This window comes from Equus caballus, chromosome 3 (assembly GCF_041296265.1).
Source record: "Equus caballus isolate H_3958 breed thoroughbred chromosome 3, TB-T2T, whole genome shotgun sequence".
Classification (NCBI taxonomy): domain Eukaryota; kingdom Metazoa; phylum Chordata; class Mammalia; order Perissodactyla; family Equidae; genus Equus; species Equus caballus.
The window spans coordinates 19,714,140-19,740,149 of NC_091686.1; the positions used below are offsets into that span (position 1 = coordinate 19,714,140).

Sequence of the window (26,010 nt, forward strand, 5' to 3'; positions counted from 1 at the left end):
TAAAAGCAATTTTAAGATTAGTGTCCTCATGCCTGTGAACCTGAGCTTTAAAATAACTTTTTTTTTCCTAGTTAGACTTTTTAAACTTTATAGCTAACAAGAAATGTACTTAATTATGATTTTTTATTTCAAAATTTTATTTTAAATATTGCTTCTTTCTGACTCTTGTAATTTTCTTTAAATTAGAATCATCTTATTGTGAAGGTTCCCCCATATCATGACCAACATATAACTTTGCCAGTATCGGTGGGAATATATGTAGTGACCAATGCTGGAAGATCTCATGATGTTCAGCCATTCACTTACACTCCAGACCCAGGTATGTCAAAATAAGAAATTCTAAACTAAAATGAATAATTAATTTCCAGTTCTTTGGAAGGATATGAAGATGACCAGCCAACCAAAAAGGAAAAGTTGTGTACTAAGATGAATTGATACTAGTATTTTTTGGAGATGGCTTTATTTCCTAAGAAGATGGCCACCAAATACTGCTTTTATTCTTATGTTAAGAGAATCATTTCTGCCTTATGCTCTAATAATAAAAGAAAAGCTAAGAATGCTCTGAAGTCAGACTCTCCAGAGTTATCATACAGCTTATTCCTTAGTGAGAATTACCAGACATTGAGTACCTCTTATGTGCAGAAAGGTGAAAGTGACGACTTTGGGAAGCTGCTAATAGTTTACTCTGGCTAGCTTATAGGATGCATTTTGGTAGAGGTGAGAGAGAAGCTTGGAGTGATGAGAGAGTTACATGCCTGTAACACTTTCTAATTTGTATAATCAAAAACACCAAAGACTGCTAGTGAATAAATATTTTCAAAATAAGCATTTAGTTAAAATAGATGCTGTAGAAACCAGAGCAATAAAAGCAATTGAAATGTTAAAAGTTTAGAACATCTCTGGGAAAGAAGTATCTTACAAGTTCTTTGCCTGCATTCATTTAGTTGCCTGAAGAAGAGAAGCCTTTTCCTGGGAGAAGCAGGGAGAACATTTTGGAAATGGAAACTCTTCACATGTTCCATTGACCTTGGCTTGGTTTCTGCCATGCTTATTATTAGTCAGTTTATTCCAGTCTCAGGCATACTTCAGAATTAGCAATTCCTCCATATCTGTAAATTTATTAATGTGTTATTCCCAAATAGTTCAGGACTCAGTGAGGTACAAAGTCTATAAAGAAGTTAGAGAAAGAAAGCCCTGGCAATAAAAAGTGATGGAAACAGTAGCTAGGACAGAGTTATAACTAGTCATTTTTTTTTTTTTTAAAGATTGGCACCTGAGCTAACAATTGCTGCCAATCTTTTTTTTTTTCCTGCTTTTTTCTCCCCAAATCCCCTCAGAATATAGTTGTATATTTTAGTTGTACGTCCTTCTAGTTGTGGCCTGTGGGACGCTGCCTCAACATGGCCTAATGATTGGTGCTATGTCCACACCCAGGATCCAAACCCTGGGCTGCCAAAGTGGAGCTCGCGAACTTAACCACTCGGCCACAGGGCCGGTCCCTAAGTAGTCTTGATCATTACTTTCTATCACTTAGTGTATCTGTTCCTTTTTTTAAAAATCATGTCTGAATTTCACATTGGTTATTTTCCACCAGTTTGCTACAAAAGTATGACCCAGTGTGGCACTAATAAACTCCTCTTAGTATTTGTATCAGAATAAAAGATCACAAGTAGAAATTTCAGACAGAAAAAGGCAAAATTTAGAAATAATATACTGGCTTCAACAAAAATAGTAAAGAGAAGGTTGGTTTATACTCAAAGACCAAATATTTGATTGTTTTCTTAGTAGGAAAGCCTCAAAAATCCAAGAAAGTTTGATTTAAAACTAATGGTAATTAAAGCATTATAGTAACTCTTAGTTACTAAATATTGGCATTTAATATTTTGCATGAGGAGGAGCTTGCCCGTGTGGGGAGAAAGATGGCATAATTAATACATAAGAACTTTTTTCCTGATGAGCTTTTATATAGTTTGTATGGGAAGGGAAGAGGGAGGTATATGTGTGTGTCAGGGAATAGCCTTAAAGTTTTTGCTATTCTGAAGATACTGAGGTTTTGTTCTTACTCGTTTGTTTTTATGGATTAATTAAAAAGAACTTCAGGACTTTGAAGTACTTAGCATCAGCTTTAAGAATCCTCATTTCTTAGTGATGAATGCTGATTATTAGAAATTGCCCTTTGATAAATTGCCAAATAAAACAGCTTTTAAGTCTTCTTCTTTAAATCCTGTACTAATGGGCTATATTTGGCCACATTTAGGCAATCAACATATGCTTATTCTTTTAAGTTTTTTCCCCTTGGATTTTGTATGTCATAGATAGCAATTGCTCTCAGAAACTCTTAAGTGAATAAATACATAGTAAGCAAACTTTGTAATAAGATCCAATGTTCTGCCTTTATGATGTAGCTAATTAAAGAATCTTCCCATAATTTCACATTTTTGTATTTTATAAAATGTAATCATCATTTCAAATGTACATGAGAGACAATATGATTTCAGGAAAACTTGGCTATAGAAAATTTGCACTCTCTTTATCATAAACTAGGGGCTAGCCTGGTGGCTCAGCGGTTAAGTTCGCACGTTCCGCTTCTCTGCAGCACGGGGTTCGCAGGTTCGGATCCCAGGTGCAGCTGTGGCACCGCTTGGCACGCCATGCTGTGGTAGGCATTCTGTATATAAAGTAGAGGAAGATGGGCATGGATGTTAGCTCAGGGCCAGGCTTCCTCAGCAAAAAAAAAAAGGAGGACTGGCAGTAGTTAGCTCAGGGCTAATCTTCCTCAAAAAAAAAAAAACCCAAAAAACAAAAAAAACATAAACTAGTTGCTGTTGTGATTCATCTGGAGACTGATTAAATATTTGAATATTCAATGGTCTGTGATTATAACACCTAAAACTAGACCCACCCTAATACTCTCAAGTCAGAGTAGAAATGACAACTGTTACATCATTTGTCTATTTAAAAGTTATAAATAAAACTTAAAAAATCATTAAATAAAATGTATCCTATCCTCTTGATTTGACCAAGATACCTTCATAACAGTCTGGAAGGCGAGATCTGAATTTAGGATTTTCAGACTGCTTGGAATTCCAAGCTGGAATATGGCAACAGGAGGAAAGAGGATGCCCAGCCTGCCACCCTTCTTTTCCCGCTGCTGGCTCCATCCTACACCTGGAGGGCCTCGATGCACCAACCAGTGCTTCCAAGCTCTGTCCACCCTGTAGGCCTAAGATTTGCACACATAGTCTGGAGTAGTTGTGCAGGAAACTTTGAGATCTTGGGTACTTGGTACACGGTCTTAAAACTAGGATCCAGGCAAGAGTTCAAGTGAGCATAAACTGGCTCTGCACATTCTGCCAGACACAAGCCCCTCTAACACCCTCTGAGTCTATGCTGCCAAGAATACATCACATGTGCATGCTCTCAGGCACTTAGATACTTTGCAGAGTCATAAAACCTTTGTTTCATTGCCACTTAGTCACTGAAGCTTTGCTTAACCATTAAAACACCTTTAGGGTTTTTTTACTTCAGTCTAAGACACAAAAATCACATTATGTATTTTTTGCAGTTACTCTGTAGTGATTCCTGTAAGAAATGTGGGATATAATACTTATTCGTATTTTTTTGTTGCTCTAAAAACAAATGACTAAAACTTGATTTAAAAGTAGAAATGTAAAGTGTTTTCAAAGATTAGTTTCTATTTTTAAATCTGTACTTGTTAGAATTAATGTTATGCTTAAAAATTATCCATGGATTCCTTTTCCATTCAATTCCCTAAATATCATTTGTTGGACCTCCTGTGCAGCATGCTGAGATAAATCATTTAACTTTATTCTTAGGAGGTATGTACATTTTGTCTCTTTACTCAAAATTAACTATCTCTTTATAGTCTCTTTGTCACTATCATTTCATATTGTCATGTCAAGAATAAGAAATAGAAAATAAGCTGACTCATTTCCCATTTTGAATAAGTTAGGGAATATAGAATAAATATATTGCAAAATAGAAATTAAAATCTATTTAGACAAAATTATATAGTCATTTAAAGCAAGAACCTGTTTATTTGGAGTTTATTTAACTTTATTATTCAGAACTGATCTCTATTCTTAGGCTCATTAAATTTAAAGTTGTCATAGTACATATAGAGTCATACATCACTTTTAACAACAGGGATATGTCCTCAGAAATATATCATTAGGCAATTTTGACATTGTGCAAAGAAAGTACTAATCTTATGGGACTATTGTCATATACAATACATTGATTGGTTGTTGACAAAAACGTTATGCAGTACATGACTATAATTGCTATGACTAGATATTACACCCCAGCAATTCTCCATTAATAATAGCAAAGATTACTTTTTCCAATGCTTTACAGAAAGAATAATCATAATGTTATAGATTCTGTATGTTCATTACAGTTTTTTTAATATAGCTGAATTAATTAATGTTTCTGAAGCAGTATTTAATAAGTCATTTATGTAAGTGAATGGTGAATTTTTTTCATGCTAGTGTTAACAGTACATTTGATAAGTTTAAAAAGTCATATTAATCTTCTACTCAGGTATCATCAATGTGTGTACTGTTACCAGAAGGATTATTTTTAAAGTTTGCTGTTGTTTTTGTTTTGTTTAGGTAAGTGAGCATATGCTTCTGCCTACTTGGAGATTGGTAAATTTTAGAGCATAGACTGGTGGTTATAAAAACTCATCTCAACCTAGGATTTCTTCTGAACAAATAATTTAATGATGCTTTGTGAGAAAATGTTACAATTCAAGAATTTCAGGATCCTTATTTTGTTAGGATGAGTAAGTTTAAATAAATACATTAATCTTTTTTTGTTTGTTTTTAATAACAGCAGCTAGTGCTTTGAATGTAAATGTGAAGAAGGAAATATCTAGTCCAGCGAGACCTTGCTCTTTTGAAGAGGCCATGAAAGGTACTAAGTTGATTCTTCTCAAAAATTGTAAATAGGTGATTCTATATATTTTCTCTAGCAAACCTTACTCTTTTGTTTTCTCTTATGTGCTTGGAACACTTAGCAGGGTATCTTAAATATTGTAAAGTAAATATTTGTTTAACTTTACTGAAGGCAGAAACTTATTTCCCAACTTAGTATTTCCCTTCATTCACCATATAAACAACTTTTCTGTGACATATATTAGAATGGAGGAGTTTTATTTTGTTTTTCACTCCACAATATTAAAAATCTTAAAAGTATATATAAAGTACAATCATGTATATAAAGTAGAGTCTATAAAGCTTCTTGCTACCAATAAGATTAGTACTTGACATTGAGACTAAAGAGACCAAAATATGAACTATAGGAACTTGAAAAAGTTGCTTTAGGTTCTTTAGTTATCATTCTTTCTTCTGAGTTAAATCAAATTAAATTTAAAAATTAAAAATACTTATATTTTTTAAGGGTCATAAAATACTTAATAAATTTTATCTAACACAGTAGATTTTTTTCTATTGTCAGTAGTAAAATTCAGCATTCACATATGTAACTTGCCATTATAATTTCTGACCATGAACACTTTCCAGAGTAAATTCATAAGGAATTATGCACAAGTAAGTAAACTGCTAAGATGATCTGATTCAACTACAGGAAAATTTACAAATCTGTGCTATGGATAACCATAGCTAGTGTTTGTTGAACATATATTAAGTGCTAGGTAATATGCCACACTCTTTATTGGCATTATCTCATTTAATCTTCCAAACTCTATGGAGTAGGTGTTTATTATTCTTATTTCATAAATGAGAAAGCCAAGGTTCCAGAGAGCTTAAATAATTTTCCCAAGGTCACTTAGCTAGGATTAAAAAAGGATAGATTGAGCTTCATTGTGTGAGGTAACACATCTAAGCAAAATAATTCAAACCATGTTTATTAGATGAATAATACCATAATTAATCATCAAAGAAAGTCAGGGACATTTGTGGTCTGTCCTTTGCTAACTTTGAAGCGTCTTTGTTTTTCTCCAAAAATTCCTTGATGCTCATTTCATAGAGTATCGAGCTGGTGGAATACTAATATAATCTAGTGTGAAACTTCTCATAGAAGATTATGAATTGAAGATTGAAGGGTTTTAAATGCAGTGTTTAATTTTTAGTAATGAAATGATTTAGTCATTTGATCAGAATCTTACAAGCCTAAAAAAATGGATAAGAAACAAACACACATATTATTCTTTTTCACAGTTCAGACCTTCTTATTTTGACAATTTTATCAACTGAAATCATGGGACAAATAATTTTGTGAAGATATAAAATTAAATTGAATACTAAACTATCTGATCAGTTAAAGTTTTTTTGTTATTTTAAATACAGTATCATTAATTGGAGATTCCTGATCAGTTAAACATAACAATAGCTTTTAGAACCATGAATTTTCCTTGACAAATGGCTTATTTTTATGATTCCTTGAAATCAGAGCTTTAGTATAACACCAGCATTCCATCTGGGAGATTTAATTTGGTATACTCCAGTGATGAAGACTGAGCAACATAAATGACTTTTAAATTTGTGTTATGGCAATAATCCTCCAAGTAACATTCTTATAAGTAGCCATTAATTACAATAAGATTTAGAACTTGATACCCAAATACGATATTATGGCCAGATAGCGAAAGATTTCACTCTGAACTAGGTTTCTAATTCCTTGGAGAGGGTTTGGGAGGGTGAGAAGTAAGGAAGAGAACTGCACAACTACTCAATGAGATACTAAGTCCAGTGCGAACGCATCATGATTCTTTTTTCAGTGTTAGCCGATTGTATATATATCCTAACACAAAAGTAATGCAAATTAAATAAGATAAAGTGTAAAATGTAACCTATTCTTAATAGTTTCTTGGGAATATTTATAGAAAGTTTTCTATAGGTTCAGGTAGATGTGAGTGCAAACTCTAGTTGCTCAAAGACTCTGTGATGCAGGGTTAAAGTATTGATATGCATTCTCTCAGTTTCAGCTTTATACAGAGTGGTTAATTGGATGAGTGTGAAAACTAGTTGAGAGCATTACTTTTCTCTAACTGGTTGCAGCTATGCGGAAAGGTTTAGAAGCTTAGAGGAACCATAGAGAAAATCTAGTTCAATCTCGTTTTACAGATGAACAAAACAAGGTTTAGAGAAGTTAAGTGATTTGCTCAAGGTCACACAGCTAGTAACTGACAGAGGTTGCAACTTAAATTTCGCCCAAAACTCTATATTCTTTTGACTTTATTATTTCCTCTCCTATAAATCTTAATTCATATTTTAACCAAATATATTTGTACTTGACCTAAATGCTGCTTGCTGACAACAAACTATAGTAAAGTTTCAAAAGTTGTTATTATTTGGCACAGATAGGAGAGAACAGTGTTTAAAAGTTGTTTGGCATAAACTATCAATACCAATATTCTTCACAAATTTAAATTGATAATGGGATGGTTAAATATGTCTATCTTATTTACCTTTTGGATTTTCTGAATTGGCTTAAAAGCTCTCCCCCAACCCCCTAGGTAGTACATAGTCTTTACCTGTTTGTATTTTTTTCTTTGTTTACTAAAATGTAATTTCCAGGTAGTAGGGCTTTATCCATCTTATTCATCACTGGATCCCCAGAACCTAGAACAGTGCCTAGAACTTTGTAAGGGCTCAGTAAATACATGGTGAAAATGTAGGAAGAAAAGATACGGTAACATCTCTTAATCCGTGTAATATTGTTTACAAGTTCATTAAGATACAGTTGTGGGTGCTTGGACAAGACAGTGTAAACTCACTTTTCCCTGTTCCTCCTTTCTAAATCTACTACCTACCTTGGAAATAATTCAGTAATCATAAGAGGACTTTGAAATATAGAAAGAAGAAAGTGGACTGGCTAGGGACCTCGGAACTTCAAGAACAACATCATGAGTTTCCTGGGTTTTCTTTTTATCTCCCGTTTTCTGAAGTGTGCATCAGAGAGGCCTGCAACTTAAAAGTGGTAACTGGCATAGACAAAAAATAAATCAATAAATAAGCATGAAAATCTGCTCTCTTTGGCCAAAAGGCCAGGAAAGGGAAAGCCTAGTAAAGATTTAGTAGGATGACTTGTACCTAGTAACAACAGCTGAGCCACTAGCCGAGTTTGGGGACCAACCCATATCCCACCCACACCTGCAGTAACAACAGCAGGACTTGAGAGAGTCAACTCACCCTATGCCCCACACCTGCCAAATAGCAGTGGGCCTAATCTGCCAACAGTGGGACCCAGGAGGGCCAAAACACAGACCTCACACATGCCAGCAACAGCAGGTCAGTCTATCTGTAGGAGCAGCAACAGCAGAACCCAGGGGGCCAACCCATGCCCTATACCCCACACCAGGCAGCAGCACACAGGCTCCTCCACCTGCACTGGTGGTGCCAGCAGGCCTTGTGTCTCCCTATCCTTCCCCCAACAGCAGAGAGAGACCCAGACCTGGCAGCTCCTGGCTCTCCACCTAAGAGCAGAGGAAGATCCAGACCAAGTATCTCCCAATCCTCCACCCAGTGACAGAAGGCAGTCCAGTGGCAGAAGGTGAACCAGACCCGGAGTCTCCCAAACCTCCACCCGGTGGCAGAAGGCAGCCCACGTAGCTGCTTCCCTACCTCAAGCAGTACCAGCAGAGATAGAATGGAAACCCCATTAGTACCAGAAGACTAGAGAATATACCAGGAGAAATATTTTCCCTCTTGTAGGCGCAGTACCCTTCACCCTCACCTAATGGACACCAGGCAGCCCAGGGAAGCACCTTCCACTCCTGTAGGCCACACCAGCAGGATTTCAGCTGAAGCTCATGCAGAACTAGAACAACAAGCAGACCAGAATAGGCCTCAGAAAAGTAAATTGTCATTGGCCATGGAAAGACTTTGTGCATATGGCTATAGGAAGATTTGTATCTTTGTGTGGGCATTAGACAAAATATCCTTCTCTTGTTTGTCTATACCAGTAGACATACCTATTTGTCAGTGGTCTCCTTAGGAGGAGTAAAAGACTCTAACTCAACTTATTCCACCTATTTTCACTTTCCAGAAGGGAAAAAAACTATGATAATAAGAATTATTCTCTAAATAAATGTGGGGGAAAATGGTATATAGATCTGATAATCAGTAACTGTGTAGGTGATACATTTATTTGTCAGTGGATATTTATATGCAGTTTCTAATTGAACTGTAATATAAACTTGTCTTTAGATATTGAAAAATTTTAGACCAGAAATACTGTTAATGAAAATATGTGGCACTGCACTCACTATAAGATTAACCAAACAATCTACAACAAACTAAATTGACTATGATAAAGGTAAAGTAAGATTAATTCATTCATTTCTTCATTCATTCAACAAATATTTATTGATTACCTGCTATGCATCAGGCAACGACAACAAAATCTCTGCCTTCATGGAGCTCGTATTCTAATAGAATTCAAAAGCAAGAATAGCAGTTGGATATTATAGGATTAACTTAAAGCAACACTAATGGCCTTTCAAATTGTCCTGTGAGACAGGCCTAGAATACTTTCAAATGCCTGCCCTGTGCATGATCTGAAGTTTTGTCTCAGTCAAAATTGGACTGTGAGTTGAACTGTAGTGATATTGGTAGAATCTAGGTGAAAATAGGCCCAGAGTATTCATGAGCAAATAATCCATTTCTCAGAGTAATAAAGCATAGAATATCAAAAGTTAAATAAGCACTGTCCCTCCCTCAATATAATCAATTTCCACAGGCACTGTTTCTAGCCAGCTGGCTGTGAGACAAGTTGAAGTAAGACCATAAAATTTCAAATTCTTTTAAATTAAAATATTTACAAAGGTAGCTATCCTACTCATATCATGCACCACTTAAAAATCCTTTTTGTATCCATGATTTCTTCTCAGTATCAAATTAAGAAATTTAACAGCTATGCCTTCTGTGGAGTCTATGTTTCTCTCCAGAGAGTCTCAAAGAAGTGGTAAACTTTTAGATCAAAATTTGGCTATGTGCTCAATTCAGAAGACCATGATTAGTGATATCAGTAGGCTCCACTAAGTGCCAATGGCAGACTCAAATAGACAAAGAAAAGAAATCAAGGGGAAAAAGAAGATAGAATGAAGTAGTAGAACCTACCTAATCTCTTATATAACTACTCCTGAAAACGGGAGTAGATGGAAGTGGAAAACGTTTGCTGATTTCCCTTTGGAAATTTAATTGGTAAATTTAAAATAGTCCTTAAATTTCTGAAAAGAAAAATTTTTAAGTTCTATCTAAAAGAGAAACGTGTTCATGTGTCAACTTGGCAAATTTAAGTTTTCGAAGACTAATTTAGAAAAGCAAAATCTATTTGGTTACTTGGTGGTGTTTTCTAATGAGAAGCTTGAGTTTTGTTGAGGAGAGAAATGTTCAGTCAATCCTATGGCTCTTAAAAAGTTTTGACTTTATCATGCTAGGTAGCTATATGCTAAGAGGAGAATGTAACAGTTGTAATTGAATAGCCTTAACTTCCTGGAGATTTCCAAGCTGTTCCTGTAATATATCCTAGTCGTGTTGAGCAGTGTAATTCATGGCACCCTGGAAGAGTCCTGGGGAGTATAGCTTAATAATCTAACTGCTTAAGCTTGTTGATATTTAACCTCCAGTCTCAGGCTCATACCAGGAGTCCTCGAGCCATGCTGCTTCCAAAATGAGAGGGCACTTTTTTTTTTAAAGATTTTATTTTTCCTTTTTCTCCCCAAAGCCCCCCGGTACATAGTTGTATATTTTGTGGGTCCTTCTAGTTGTGGCATGTGGGACGCTACCTCAGCATGGCTTGATGAGCGGTGCCATGTCCGCGCCCAGAATCTGAACTGGCGAAACCCTGGGCCACCGAAGCAGAGTACACGAACTTAACCACTCGGCCATGGAGCCGGCCCCCAAAAAAGAGAGGGCACATTTTGATCAACCAGTTTTGTATCTCATGCTACCATCATAACATCAAAAAATAGACATTTAAATCATGACAAATAGTCAACACACTAAAGAATGAAATAGTTGATGATTTTAATGATTTTAAACTTTTCTTTCTTTTGTGTGTGTCTGTGCAGCAATGAAGACTACTGGATGTAACTTAGATAAGGTAAATATTCTTCCTAATGCTCTGATCACTCCGCTCATATCCAGCAGTATGATTAAGAGTGAAGATGTTACTCCAATGGAAGTAACAGCAGAAAAAAGATCTTCTCCTATTTTTAAGGTGAGCTACATTGATAATGAACCACATCTTAAACTCAAATAGAAAAATTGCTATATTTTGAGTGGTTTGATTTCTTTTCCCCATGTTTATGCTTTTTACTTCCCCTCTTTCCTTCACGTTTGTTCCTCTTTGGATGCACTTAAATTTTGCTTTCAGAGTGAATGCTTTTATACTCCAATAAAATAGCTTGGAAAGTGACTTTCAGTATACATTTTGACGAGGGAGGAATTAATGTTAGCTAGATCTGTGGGATGTGGGGTCTTAATGAAAGTACTGGTTTAGCATTTTCAGAATGAGACATTTTTATTTCTTTTCCCCAGTCTTTTCCTATAACTCTCTTTCTCTTTTTGACTTGTTTTCCCCCCTATGCCCCCTGTTTTTACCCGTAACTACATCCCCTATTTCTCCCCTGTTACTAATGATCCACAAAATGGAGATTTTTTTTACTTTGCTATTAATTCATCAACCATAGGATTAATGTGTTCTTACTGACCTAAGCATATCAATAGCTAATGATTCTTCTACTTCCTTATTTGACTGTCTTTGCTTATAATACTTATTAAGGGGGCGGCTCTGTGGCCGAGTGGTTAAGTTCGCACCCTCTGCTGTGGCGGCCCAGGGTTCGGATCCTGGACGCAGACATGGCACCGCTCGTCAGGCCACGTTGAGGCGGCGTCCCACGTCCTACAACTAGAACGACCTGCAACTAAGATATACAACTGTGTACAGGGGGGTTTTGGGGAGATAAAGCAGAAAAAAAAAAAAAGATTAGCAACAGTTGTTAGCCCAGGTGCCAGTCCTTAAAAAAAAAAAAAAAAGTAACATAATGCTTATTAAAAAAATATCCTGGTGACAATCAGACATCATGTTATCACTGAGAATCATAGTCTTATACCTGTTTTCCAAATAATAATATAGAGTGGAAAATTGGTCCTGTATATGTTTTTAGAATAGTAGTTTTTGAGGATAAATATATGAGCTCATTTAATCTTTATATGTACATATTATTTGGGAATTTTTATTTTTTAGACTACAAAGACAGTTGGATCAACTCAACCAACATTAGAAAATATCTCTAACATAGCAGGAAATGGGTCTTTTTCATCATCGTCATCATCTTCCCACTTACCTTCTGAAAATGAAAAGCAGCAGCAGATTCAGCCCAAGGCATACAATCCAGAGACCCTGACGACTATCCAAACACAGGACATTTCACAACCTGGTACCTTTCCAGCAGTGTCTGCTTCTAGTCAGCTGCCCAGCAGTGATGCACTACTGCAGCAGGCTACACAGTTTCAGACAAGAGAAGCGCAATCTAGAGAGGTATTACAGTCAGATGGTACAGTGGTTAATTTGTCACACCTGACTGAGGCATCGCAGCAACAGCAGCAGTCACCACTACAAGAACAAGCACAGACTCTACAGCAGCAGATCTCATCAAATATTTTCCCATCAGCAAATAGTGTGAGTCAACTGCAGAGTACGATTCAGCAGTTGCAAGCAGGAAGTTTTACAGGCAGTACTGCTAGTGGCAGCAGTGGAAATGTTGACTTGGTCCAACAAGTTTTAGAGGCACAACAACAGTTATCTTCAGTTTTATTTTCTGCTCCAGATGGTAATGACAATGTTCAGGAACAGCTTAGTGCAGACATTTTTCAACAAGTCAGTCAAATTCAAAATAGCGTAAGCCCTGGAATGTTTTCCTCAACAGAACCAGCAGTCCATACCAGACCAGATAATTTAATAGCTGGAAGAGCTGAAAGTGTTCACCCACAGACCGAAAACACATTATCTAATCAGCAACAACAACAGCAGCAACAGCAAGTGATGGAATCATCAGCTGCAATGGTGATGGAGATGCAACAGAGTATCTGCCAGGCAGCTGCCCAGATTCAGTCAGAGTTATTTCCTTCAACTGCTTCAGCAAATGGAAACCTTCAGCAATCTCCAGTTTACCAGCAGACTTCTCATATGATGAGTGCATTATCTACCAATGAGGATATGCAAATGCAATGTGAATTGTTTTCTTCTCCTCCTGCAGTTTCTGGAAATGAAACTGCTACAACCACCACACAGCAGGTTGCAACCCCTGGCACTACCATGTTTCAGACATCAAGTTCAGGAGACGGAGAAGAAACTGGAGTACAAGCAAAACAGATTCAGAACAGTGTCTTTCAGACCATGGTCCAAATGCAACATAGTGGAGACAATCAGCCTCAAGTTAACCTTTTTTCCTCTACAAAGAGTATGATGAGTGTTCAGAATACTGGTGGCCAACAACAAGGTAATGGTTTATTCCAGCAAAGTAATGAGATGATGTCACTCCAATCTGGGAATTTTTTGCAGCAGTCTTCTCATTCACAAGCTCAGCTTTTTCATCCTCAAAATCCTATTGCTGATGCTCAGAACCTTTCCCAGGAAACTCAAGGTTCTATTTTTCATAGTCCAAGTCCTATTGTCCACAGTCAGAATTCTACAACTTCCTCTGAACAAATGCAGCCTCCAATGTTTCACTCTCAAAGTACCATGGCTGTGCTACAGGGCTCTTCTGTTCCTCAAGACCAGCAGTCAGCCAACATATTTCTTTCCCAGAGTCCAATGAATAATCTCCAAACTAACACGGTAGCCCAAGAAGAACAGATTTCATTTTTTGCAGCTCAGAACTCAATTTCTCCACTTCAGTCAACATCAAATACTGAACAGCAAGCTGCATTCCAACAACAGTCTCCAATATCACACATCCAGACCCCTATGCTCTCCCAAGAACAGGCACAACCCTCCCAGCAAGGTCTTTTTCAGCCTCAGGTGTCCCTGGGCTCCCTTCCTCCTAATCCAATGCCTCAAAACCAACAAGGAGCAATTTTCCAGTCACAGCACTCAATAGTTGCCATCCAGAGTAACTCTCCATCCCAGGAGCAGCAGCAACAGCAGCAGCAACAGCAGCAGCAACAGCAGCAACAACAGCAGAGCATTTTATTCAGTAATCAGAATACGATGGCTACAATGGCATCTCAAAAGCAACCACCACCAAATATGATATTCAACCCAAGTCAAAATCCAATGGCTAATCAGGAGCAACAGAACCAGTCAATTTTTCACCAACAAAATAATATGACCCCAATGAATCAAGAGCAGCAGCCCATGCAATTTCAGAACCAGCCCACAGTTTCCTCACTTCAGAACCCAGGTCCTACCCAATCTGAATCATCACAGACCTCCTTGTTCCATAGCTCTCCTCAGATTCAGTTGGTCCAAGGGTCATCGAGTTCTCAAGAACAGCAAGTAACACTCTTCCTCTCTCCAGCATCCATGTCTGCATTGCAGACCAGTATAAACCAACAAGACATGCAACAGTCTCCTCTTTATTCCCCTCAGAACAACATGCCAGGAATCCAAGGGGCCACATCTTCACCTCAACCACAGGCTACTTTATTTCACAACACTACAGGAGGCACAATGAACCAATTACAGAATTCTCCTGGCTCATCTCAACAGACTTCAGGAATGTTCTTATTTGGCATTCAAAATAGTAAGAAACTCCTTCTAATTTCTCATTTCTTAAATGTTATTGGTTGAAATGGTCAGATGATTATTATTATTAGAAGGAAACAAAACACAGTGGTTTTAAGAGCACAAATTATAGTTAGAACTCAGTCCAAGTCCCAGCTTTACCACTTACAGACTATGAGATCTTAGGCAAGTTATTTGACATACATAAGCTTCAATTTCCACATCTAAAGTGGTGGTAATATTACATACTTGACAAGGATATTGGGAGGATTAAATGTGGTGATGTATGTAAATGTATGTGTTTACCATTTTAAGCTATAAACTTGAAAGGAAAATGAAGTAAGAATGACAGAAAATATCTCAGCCAATTAAAGTAAGCAATTTCCAAGGAGGCAGAAACCCATTTTTAATGTTTATATATCAAGGAAATTATATAGGACTTATGATGATAACTAAGCAAAGTTGTATTTTTATACTGCTTAGAGGAAACCTAAGGTGAATTCCAGTACTGTTTGGTGAAAACCTTTTTGGGGGGCTGTCAAGTGCCTCACTTTTAGTTCTATACTGAGTGAACACAATAATGAATTTCCTCCAGCAACTAATAAGTATCTTTTTACAACTCTTAACAGAAAGTAACTAATCAGGTAGCTTCTCTATTTTAAATGTCTCTGCAGACTGTAGTCAGCTTTTAACTTCTGGACCAGCTACATTGCCAGATCAATTGATGGCCATAAGTCAGCCAGGCCAACCACAAAATGAGGGCCAGCCACCTGTGACGACACTTCTTTCTCAGCAAATGCCAGAGAATTCTCCACTGGCAACCTCTATAAACGCCAACCAGAACATTGAAAAGATGGATTTGCTTGTTTCATTGCAAAACCAAGGGAACAACTTGACTGGTTCCTTTTAACTGGATGTGTAAGTATTGCATTTTGGTTTCTTATTGAAAAGCATCAGTAAATTTTATTATTCTTAACAGATTTGAGTTAGGTAATAACACTGTTTAGACTCTGATCTTTTAAAGTGTGGCTTTCTCACAAGATGGTACTTTTCTACTCTGAATGATAATTTATAGTCATATTGTTAATACTGGGCATGCCTTCTGGCTCTAAGCTTCTTTGCCTTGGAATGACAGAATGTCTGATGAATGTACTATATATTGGATATAATTATATCTCATTTCTCCCTGCCTCAAGAAATAAATGTTGAGTCAGAAAAGTCTGTGGAAGTATAAATATGATAAAGTAACATTTATAATACTGTAATATACTTTGGGATCATTCAGGGTGACAGGAATTTTGTTAATGCTTTCTCTCCCTAGTGAGTTATATTAAACTTTTTTTTTTTAGAATTCCATGAAGAAAATCCTGATTCCAAGATGTCCTGAGATCTTGTGATTTCATGAGGATTTATTGAACTGTTACTTTAAAAACAAAACAAAATATGAAAAACTGTGATTGAGTAAATGGATAGATTTTACTCTGACTGCAAAAGAGCACACCTATCCTGCCTGTTGCAGTGATTAGCCACCATTGTTAACATCTTCATATTTTATGTTCCTAATAACAGTGATGACTGAGAATCTATTTGAGTTTCCAGCTGACAGGATTAATTGTTGCTATTTTCCTAGGCACTGTTTCTCTAAAAGTTCAGTTTAAATTCAAAAGCTGGACTGCTCAGTTATTATTGCTATTAAGAAATAATTCATATTATCATGTTTACTTTTGTTCTTCACTGTTTTCTTTCCTACATTGTTCTAGTCAAGTTAGCCTTTTGAAAAACGAAAGTTCAAATAGTAACTAAGGCTGTGATTTTTCAACATAAAAAGCACAGCTATTGGCCAAAGTGAAGGAAATCTTTTTTCAGTTTTTATGGAGAAACTGAAGGGGATAGCGTTTTGACAAGTAAGCTGTATTAAGAGCTCTACACAGATAAGAGGCCTCTTTGTTTATCACAAAGGCAGACAACACACTTATAAACTGGGAACAGCTGGAATGCTATTGATTTTATTTTTTAGAGAGTTGTTAATTCTCTGTATTTCTGTTAAGGGGTTTAGCCATAACTGTGCATAGAAAAATAATCATCTTGCTCTATAAAAAATGAGGGGGATAATATATGGCAAATTATGTTCTGATGTTCTCCTACAATAGTTTAAACTGACAGTAATTTGAGTCTGTTTTCTTCTTAACCCAATCTTGGGCCAATGTTCCCTTTTTATATTCATCTATATTATTCTTCCCTTCCTTTTCACTTTATTTTAGACAACTGGTAATATACTACTAGCTTTGTGACCCTGTAGCCACTTAAATAAAAAGGCCACTTTGATCTGGGGTAACCCAGTAACTCCTGCAGCACAAGTGGGAACAGAGGGGTGGGGCACCCTTTCAGGAATGAGGGGAGCTGATTCCTGAGAAACAAGAAGCAATGCATTTTTTTTCCGTGAACGGTGCTGTTCTGAAGTCTTCAGATTTTTCCCTCTAATAAGAAAGTATAAGTTTTAAGTTAAAAAAAGGCAAAGTAAAATTTCTTGAAACATCACTTCTCTCTAAGCTGCAGTGAGTGTAATTCACTTGTCACCTCAGTGCTTTACAGTTTGAAGTGGTCACTTATCTGATGGTTCCCACAAGCCTTAGGCTTTACAGGGTCATATCATTGACTTAAAATGAAGAATTAACTTGTGTTACATCTATAGAGAGCAAAATAACACACTCCAGAACTTGCAGTTGTAGCATTAGTTACACAGTTTTGGGTGTTCTTGCCACCCATGGGATGCCTGCTTCTCACTACAACCTGTTGTCTGGACACATGCTTATGTCTTCTTTTCCTTTCGGCATGTAGAAAGCTGTTAATACAGTTTAAGGCCAAATTGTGTGTGGCTTCTATATGTAGATAAGATGTTTTGGTATTCTTGTCCGTTTCATTTATTTTTTAAGTGTACAAAAAATAGCCTGTTAATGGTTGTTGAAGGCTACTTTTCTGTTTGTTCTTTTACTTTTGTTTTTCTATCCTATGTATTTAGTTGAACTTTGTGGAATTGTGGTGTTGGTTTTGTTTATACAGCCAGATTTTTCCCCCTTTTCGTGATGGTCTTCCTTGATTCTTTGTGTTCTTCTAATTTGTTTTTTCTTCTTGTTCTCATATATTCTTCCCTCCACCCCCAGCCCTTTCTTTCTTTCTCTCTCTGATTGAGAGGCATTGAATTACGTTTTCAGTAGTACAGGCTTCTTGCCGATATGAAGGGAACTTTTCAGAAAGAGACCTACTCTGGGTCATTTAATTTTGAATACAGTTTTCAATCGTTCAAGTTTTGGATGGTTTATATCTAATGTGTGTTTCATTTTTTTGGAAAGCTATATTTTGTATTTAGGAAATGGTATACTATTTTGCTATTTGTACTGAGTGAGTACATTGGCATAAATATAGAAATTTATATATATACATATATATAAACTATTCTTTTTTTTGCCACACGTTTTTGTGGTAAATTTGTGAGTTTGTCTGATGTTCTACCACAACGTGGCGTCTGATAACAGTGAGGGGGGGTTTGTTATGTCTTTATGAGTATTTAAGCATCTTTTGAAACAAATGACCTGTTCATCTGTGGCCATTCCATCAGGCAGTTCCTTGATGTTATTAGTGGGCTAAAGGCAGCTTACTGTGTGTTTGCTGGATCTTTCACTCAGCAAAATGTTAGAGTAAGGAAACCCATCTGGGCAGTTGTGTCAAATGGTGTTTCACAAGAATGAGCCATTCAGTCTTTGCTCACTATATATTTAATATTTTATTATTGTTGTTATTATTAATTGGCTTTCTGTGTTCTATGCCTTTTATTTATAAAGACACTAAAAAAAAAACCATGTTTGTAATTTTAATAATGTTTTCCCCATCTTGTAATATCCAGAGCTACTTTATAAATTCTCTGAACCAAAAGCATTTTTCTCAGTATCTCTCTTCTCTCCCAACCCCTATCAGGAGAAATTACCCAGTATAGTTCAGGTTATGAGAAGGACCATCCACACAATCCAGTGCTTCAGTTTTAAAATGCAAAACTGTAACTACAGAGGGTCAAAACTAATGTCAGAAAGCTTGCCCAGCAGCTATAAAAATAAGAAGTAGAAATAAAATGCTGAAGTTTATTTCTGAGTTTTCTGAATTTTTTTCTCAGAGATTCTACAGAAGACTCAGGAAGTCTATTTGTTGACCAAGTTCCAATTAGAATGTTTGTTAACGCTGCTCCACGGATGAAGCGGGGGCAAGAAGACTGGCTTGTGTGCTGGCTTCTGTTCTGTTATGTAGCAAGAGGTTTATCGTTTTTTAAATGCTGATTGCCAATGCCAAGTCACCAGGGACCAATTTTCTGTTTTATAATATCTAAGTTTAGAACAGAACATACACCTGAACTGTAGTGGTTTGATTGGATGGAGGCAGAAAACCCAATTTTTATTTTCAAAAATTTTGTGGTTATTTATACAAGGGCTGTGCTATGCTACTATATTCTTATTAAATAATGATCGATTTTGTTTTTTTAACATTGTTAAATGCTCCTTACCCCTAAAGGTCAATGTTAAGTACAGCATTCTGAATATACCATTTGGTTACAAAAAGTATTTATCTTCTTATTGAAGAGTTAGCTCAATGGTCAGTGGTTGATACTTGTGCTGATAATGTGGTTTTCCAGATTGCTGTTATAAGTTATAGGTACCTATAGCAGAGAATCTGTGAGCCAGCAAAGGCCTTGGAAACAACAATTTATTAAATTTATATATGGCAGAATGACGTAAATAAACTATGAACCACATTTTATTCCTTCATATCATTACCTTCAATTGTTCTTGCTTTTAGCAGTTCACATTAATGCTTGGAGCTTATCTCTGTGTCTGTGTGAGTGTGTGTGTATGTGTGTTTTATTCCTTATTGTCATTCCATTATATATCCACACCAACATGGGAGAAGATAATTATAAGTCGTATTTTGCTTCTGAGCTTTATCATGTTACCTTTGTAATTAGAGTATCATGTTGTTCTTTAGCCAATACAAATCTGTTTTCACCAATCTCCCTAGAACAGGATTTTTGTTTTGTTTTGTTTTGTTTTTCTAGAACAGGTTTTGAAAGGGCTTAGTTTATTATAGAAGCAGTATTAATGAGGGACCAGCCTTCTGTCCTTCCTTCCTTCTTTTGTAATATTGTATATGGTGTAGTTGGGAATTTCAGTGTAGTGCATTTGTTGCCCATCAGAACCTCAGTTAATCTGCCTAGGAAAAATAGTGTCAAAGAAAATGAGAAAGAAGTTATGTCTGAATCCCTCTAGAACTAAGAACTACGATACTAAGTCCTTTTGACCATTTAAGCTGTTGTAGACACATGTTTTGGAAGAGTGATATCTGTTTAGACATATCAACCGTTAAAGACCAGAATTAAATGCTTTAATAATGAAAATCTCTAATTCAACATGGTTTGTAAATATATTCTCTAGGAGTAATTTGAGAACTTTTCATCTTTCTGGTGAAAATTTCTGTCCTAATCTTTGTTTCCTAGTTGATTTTTCTTCTAATTAACTGAAAATTATATGAGACCTATTAGCTTTACTCTGCTTCATGATCACAGGCTTCCTCCCTAACCGAGACAGCCATGTTATATCTGCATGCCTTTGGCTATATGGTGGGCCTTAATGAAAGAGAAACTGTAGAGTTCAGCAGCTTTATTAAAAAAATAACCCAGAGTATCCACCCTAGTAAGTGGGCGAGTAGAATCTTATAACATGTTAAAAAGGGGTTTTCTTCTCTGCTTCTGTGTGTCACTAGAGCTAAACATGGAGATAATATTCATAATGTAGTAAATATCAAAACAGTACCTATAGTATCGTTTGTGAATTGTCCAGTGATCTAATTACTTCATAAATCCCCATTTATTTTCATGCCATTCTAGACTCATTTATTAATAAAATTGTTTTTACTCAACTTTCTCTTTCAGGAAAAAATTTTAATTTAGTATTTTATATCTAGATTAAATGCTTATGGAAAAGTGCCTTTTTACCATGATAGTGCCCCTTTCTTGTAATTTCAGTTTTTACTATTGCCAAAAACACATAAACAAATTATTTTATTAGGTCCCAACTTTCAATTTTTCCATTTAGTCATTCTTTTCTCCATTTCTCGATCACCATAGAAAACTTTATGTTTCTAACTCCCTTTGGCATAAGAATAAGAGAAAAGATGCATTACTAGAATTGTTCCTTTGAGGGAGAGTAAGTAAAAGATCACAGAATTAGTAGTTTAGGGTTTATATAAATTAACTGAATTTGTCTTCATCTCAACCAACCAACAATAGTCTTATCTGAATGCTAATGAAAATTTTACTACCTGTGGGACTTCATGCACACAAATGTGTTTAGTTAAATTTCAGGAAAGAAGTGTTTAAATTATCTTCTATGATCTTAATTAGATGGTGAAAATAAATCTCTAATGCATAGTTTAGGAAAACCCTGGTAATGTCAATTTTTCTAACTGGACAGGGCCAAGTAATTCATTATAGTGCCCTTCTTGCCCATCTGAACTTCAGCAATCTGCCTATGAAAAATTGTATCAAAGGAAATGAAAAAGTTATGTCTAAATCCCTCCAGAACTAAGTTATCTTAGTTAATAGTTCTTTTAACCAGATACAGTTGAATTGAGTGTCCCTCTGGTATTTGTTAATTTTGCCTATGTTCCAGCTTCTTACCACAGTGATGTGGCCTGAAGAAAGGGCCATGAGCAACAGGTCAGGATAGCAGGAGCTTTGAGATAGAGCTGCTTTCCCCACATGAGCATTTCCATGACTGGTAGCAGCACTGAAGACTGCAAACCTTTATGCAATACTCTCAATACCCCATTGATATTATGCACTTTAATCATTCCAAAGAAGCAAGAATGCTGTATAGTGATGATTCCTTCTTAATGAATAATCCTAACTATTTAGAATATTTACATCCCTTTTTATTTTCAATAGCCAGCTTGGTATAAGTGTTATGAGAATATTTTCTAAAAGGACTGTATAGTAGGACTTAAGGCTTCAATGTAATTGACTATAAGGGGAAATGATTACACTTCAGCAAATCATTTTAGAAGCATTAAAATATTTAGTTCACCTTGCTAATCTGTATGTTAGAGAGTTAATTAAAACCAGCCCTCTTCCTATATATTTTGTGTCATGTACATAAGAATATTATAGTATATAGTTTTCTACATATATAGGATCTATAAACCAGTGGTTCTTAAAGCATAGTCCTCAGCTCACCAGCCAACATCAGTATCACCTGGAAACTATTTAGAAATGCAAATTTGGGGGCCCTAGCCTAGACATACTGAATCAGAAACTCTGCAGTGGGGCCCAGCAATCTGTTTTAACAGCCCCTCCAGGTGATTCTGATGCATGCTAAAGTGTGAGAACCTCTGGTGTAAACTATATACAGTAAGGTCTAGAAAGGTTTTTTTCACTCATACAGACACAGTTATACATTGTTCTTTACGTAAATTCAGCTTAACCTGGTTATCCATAATCATTTATTGGCAATGATAATTTATTCTCAGTGCTGCCTATAGAAGTACAGTATATTTTATGTACATATACAGTTAGTCTAGTTATTGATAATTCAGTAAACTTAGTTTGGCATTTTCCTACCACTTACTAAAAAGTTTACATTGCATGACTGATTTAAATATATAGGTGCAATGTTTTATATTTCTTTTAATTATCATGACATTTAAGTAGCTACCATAATTGACGGGTGCTAAAGTCTCCTGTTTACCCATAAAATGGGTATGTTGTGGGCAGTGATAATACAAGCTCTCTTTTCATTGCCTCTTCCTTTACCAGCAGACCACCGTTTTGGTCTGGCTAGACCAACTCTCAGAACAAAATTATTTATCATTCCTTGTATTTACATTTGTATCTGAGATATTAAACAAGATGGCTGGCCAGGTCAACAAAGCACCTTATTTAATTTCTTTTTTTAATACTTAAAACTTCTTTAAAAGTAGCTTGCTTTGTATGAGAACTGATGCAGTAGAGATATAGCTATGCTTGGAACTTATTCTTCAGACAGGAGTTACTTACTAAAATAAGTATCAAACAAGACAATGCATCATATAATTTGGGCATTTCTCCCTTCTCAATTGTATGCATCATGGTAAATATAAACTAACCACAACAGAAGTAGATTTATTTATGCATTTTAATCTTCCTGTGTAATACAATACCTCCATAATTGTTCTCATCTTCCTCCCACTGTTTACTCATTACCGATTAAATAACTCATGAAAGAAAAATGAACATTTCAAAATAAAAATCATTGTATACTCACTTTATAAAAATTGCCACTACTGTCTTTACTTAAGACTAGCGGTGGAATGTAAGTGGCTTACTCTACAAACTTTGGTGCTGGCAAATACACAGGCAAACTGTTGGGAGATGTTCTAGCTACATTCCTCCTTTCTTGTTCCCTTTCCCCTCTTCCCCACTGTATGGCATAATATATTTCTGTTCCCAAAGCATTCTACCACAATTCTATTCGACTCCAACTTGTAATATTTCCTTTAAAAGCCCCGTGTTTACCCATATCATCCCTGCTTTTTTTTTCGCAGAAGTAATTTGAGATAGTTTGTAAGGATTGCTCATTAATATTATTTTAGCTAATGAACCTCAGGACAAAATACATACACACACACACACAGCCACACACACAGCCACACACACACCATCTCAGATGTTTGAGAGTGAGTTTGGAATCAGAATAATGTGCCCAAGAAGGAACTGTCCTGCACTGAAGTGTTTATGGATCCAGTAGCTACAAACTGATTCCAATGGCATTGAACTGAGTTCTTTTGATCTAATGAATGTATCTGCTCACCTTGTTCCCTTCCTTCTAATTGATAAGCTCCAAATAGTTCCTGCTCCTTTTCACAGCTTTTACTGAGTTTCGTTCACTTCTTTTACTTAGTCTTTTAATACATATACTACAAATATTTCATTAACCTATTCTCAAGTGGTTTAGCTACCATTCTGCCATTGAAATTTTTTAATTTAATTTTGTTTGCTTGAGCACACTGATCAACCACTGAACTGCCTTCTTCCATTGTCCTGCAATGACATAAGGGTTACATTTTTGTGCATAAGGCTTTCCTAGTTGGGATTTCAGAGCACTGACACCAGATGTTTTCAGTTTGTTCTCTGGGGGAATTTCATTTGCATCTATGTTTTTAGCTATCTGTGATAACTTGTTAAATATTAAAAAGATATTTTGCTTCTATTGGAACATTTGTATACTCGCAACTATATTTCTGTAAACAGCTGCAGTCAAAAATAAAACAATGAAAGTTTTCATTTTGCGGTGGGTAACTGTCTTTTTTCTCTCAAACTTTGTGGATGAATTTGTATACATGAATGTCACTTCTGAGCAGCATAAGTATGTGGCTGAAATTATAAGACCATTAGGAAAAGTTATGAAATATAGGAATATTTTTGAGTAGTAACTTTATGCCTACCATTTTGCCAGGCAGACTACAGAGTCACTTAGCGTGACAGAATTTTGTTTGTTTTGCTTAGTTTAAATGTTTCATGTTTAGTAAGACAGTACATACACATAGTAGCAAATCATGCAGCATGGTGGTGCTTTTGATGAAGACCAGGCCTCCCCAGCCCTCAGTCCCACATTGCGAGGCAATCTCTTCCTGTTCTGGCAGTTATTGCCACGTATATAAATTTATTTTTACCAGAATATGTGGTACAAAAAACATATCACTAGTGGTACTCAAAACATGTGCATTAGAAAAAGATATGATGTGTCCACTTACTGGACTGTGGGGAAATAGGAGTCAAATGAAACATAAATATTAAATAATTACTAATACAGATGATACATGGATATGATGAGTATGACATAGAAATAACTGAAGCTTGAGAAGCACTGCTTTAGCCACTATGCTTATGCCTTCTTATCAAAGATGGTGTCTGTTGATTCTATGAAAGTGACTGAATTTTTATCATATCCAAATGTATACATCTAAATGAATTGTCACTTTAGGAGGCCACATATATATTTCAACAATGCTGCCATTGTTCTAAGTATGTTTAAAAGTTGTCTTTTGGCATGTATTGACTTCAACAGGGCTGGAAAAGAGTAATAACCCAACGCAATTTAGTAAGTATAAACATCAAAAAGACTTTGGTCTAAAAAACAGCATATGTGGGCAAAAGACTGATCTGAAGATGGGACTATAAGTGGCTGTCAGAAAAGCTGATGCAGTCCTGGGTTACGTAATTTAAGTTACAGTGTCCAGGACAAGGGAGGTAGTTGTCCTGCTTTGCTCCAAGCTAGTAAGAGCACTGTCATCTTGTAAGGAGAAAACAAATTCTCAGCAGCCATTTAATCAGGCCTGTAACACAACTGTAACCTCATTTATCCCTGCTTGGGACACAACAGGGACTCCAGAAGTATAAAAGCAACTGCAGTTTCTCAAGAGCAACACTTCATGATCTTGCTCTCACACAGAGGTATTGATTGCTGCTCTTGTGCTCTATTTCATGGTGCCATCGTCCATGCTTCTAAGGAGGCAATATAATACAGGATTTAAAAGCATAAACTCTTGAGTTTTCCTGCTTGGGGGAGTTCTGGCTCCCCCACCCACTATTTAACCTCTCCATTCCTCAATGTCCTTATCTATAGAGTGGAAACAAACATAGAACCCTCCTCTTAAGGTTGTTGCGAGAATTAAGTAAATTAACCCATGCAAAATTACTTAGTTCCTGGCACACAGGAAGTGCCTAATAAGAGTTACTTTGTATTGGCATTACTAGTCCTGATACTAGTCTGCTCTTCTGTCTCTTGTGCACTGGATCCCATATCTTTTTGCTTTTTCAAAGACATGTTCCTTTAATAGGTCCTCTTTCTCCAGCATCAAAAATCTTTTCACTATGAGAGTTGTTCCCACTGGCTTATATATTGCTACAATGTAATTTATCTCTTAAAAAATCAGATAAATAACTTTCTCTGACCACACATTCCCCTACACACTATTTCCACTTTCTCTCCCTCCATTCTGTCTTGAATCCATTCCATTCAGGCTTTCATCACACCACTCTACTGAAATAGCTTGTGTCAAAATCACTAATAACCTCCCGTGGGAATATCCAAAGGTCAGTTCTCAAGCCTGTCTTACTTGCTTAACAGTATCAACACACTGGATCCCTCCCTCCTCGAAACACTTTCTTCACTTGGCTTTTGGGACACTGCACTCGGCTCTCCTGCTTCACTGGCC

General features: G+C 36.2%; 1 protein-coding gene across 15 annotated transcripts in view; it reads left to right on the top strand.

Moving 5' to 3' along the window:
* NFAT5 (nuclear factor of activated T cells 5) overlaps positions 1-24,076 on the top strand; it is a 123,282-nt gene extending 99,206 nt beyond the window's left edge. For 11 of the 15 annotated variants that reach the window (XM_023637220.2, XM_070263077.1, XM_023637221.2 and 8 more), the window contains 6 exons: positions 187-319; positions 4,858-4,938; positions 11,060-11,208; positions 12,238-14,737; positions 15,393-15,636; positions 16,068-24,076. In XM_023637220.2, coding sequence (XP_023492988.1) covers positions 187-319; positions 4,858-4,938; positions 11,060-11,208; positions 12,238-14,737; positions 15,393-15,628 — 3,099 coding nt within the window. In that variant the 3' untranslated portion in view covers positions 15,629-15,636; positions 16,068-24,076. The remainder of the gene's footprint in view (positions 1-186; positions 320-4,857; positions 4,939-11,059; positions 11,209-12,237; positions 14,738-15,392; positions 15,637-16,067) is intronic. The other 4 variants (XM_070263068.1, XM_070263072.1, XM_023637217.2 and 1 more) reach the window with 1 other exon arrangement.
* Positions 24,077-26,010: the final 1,934 nt, after the last annotated feature.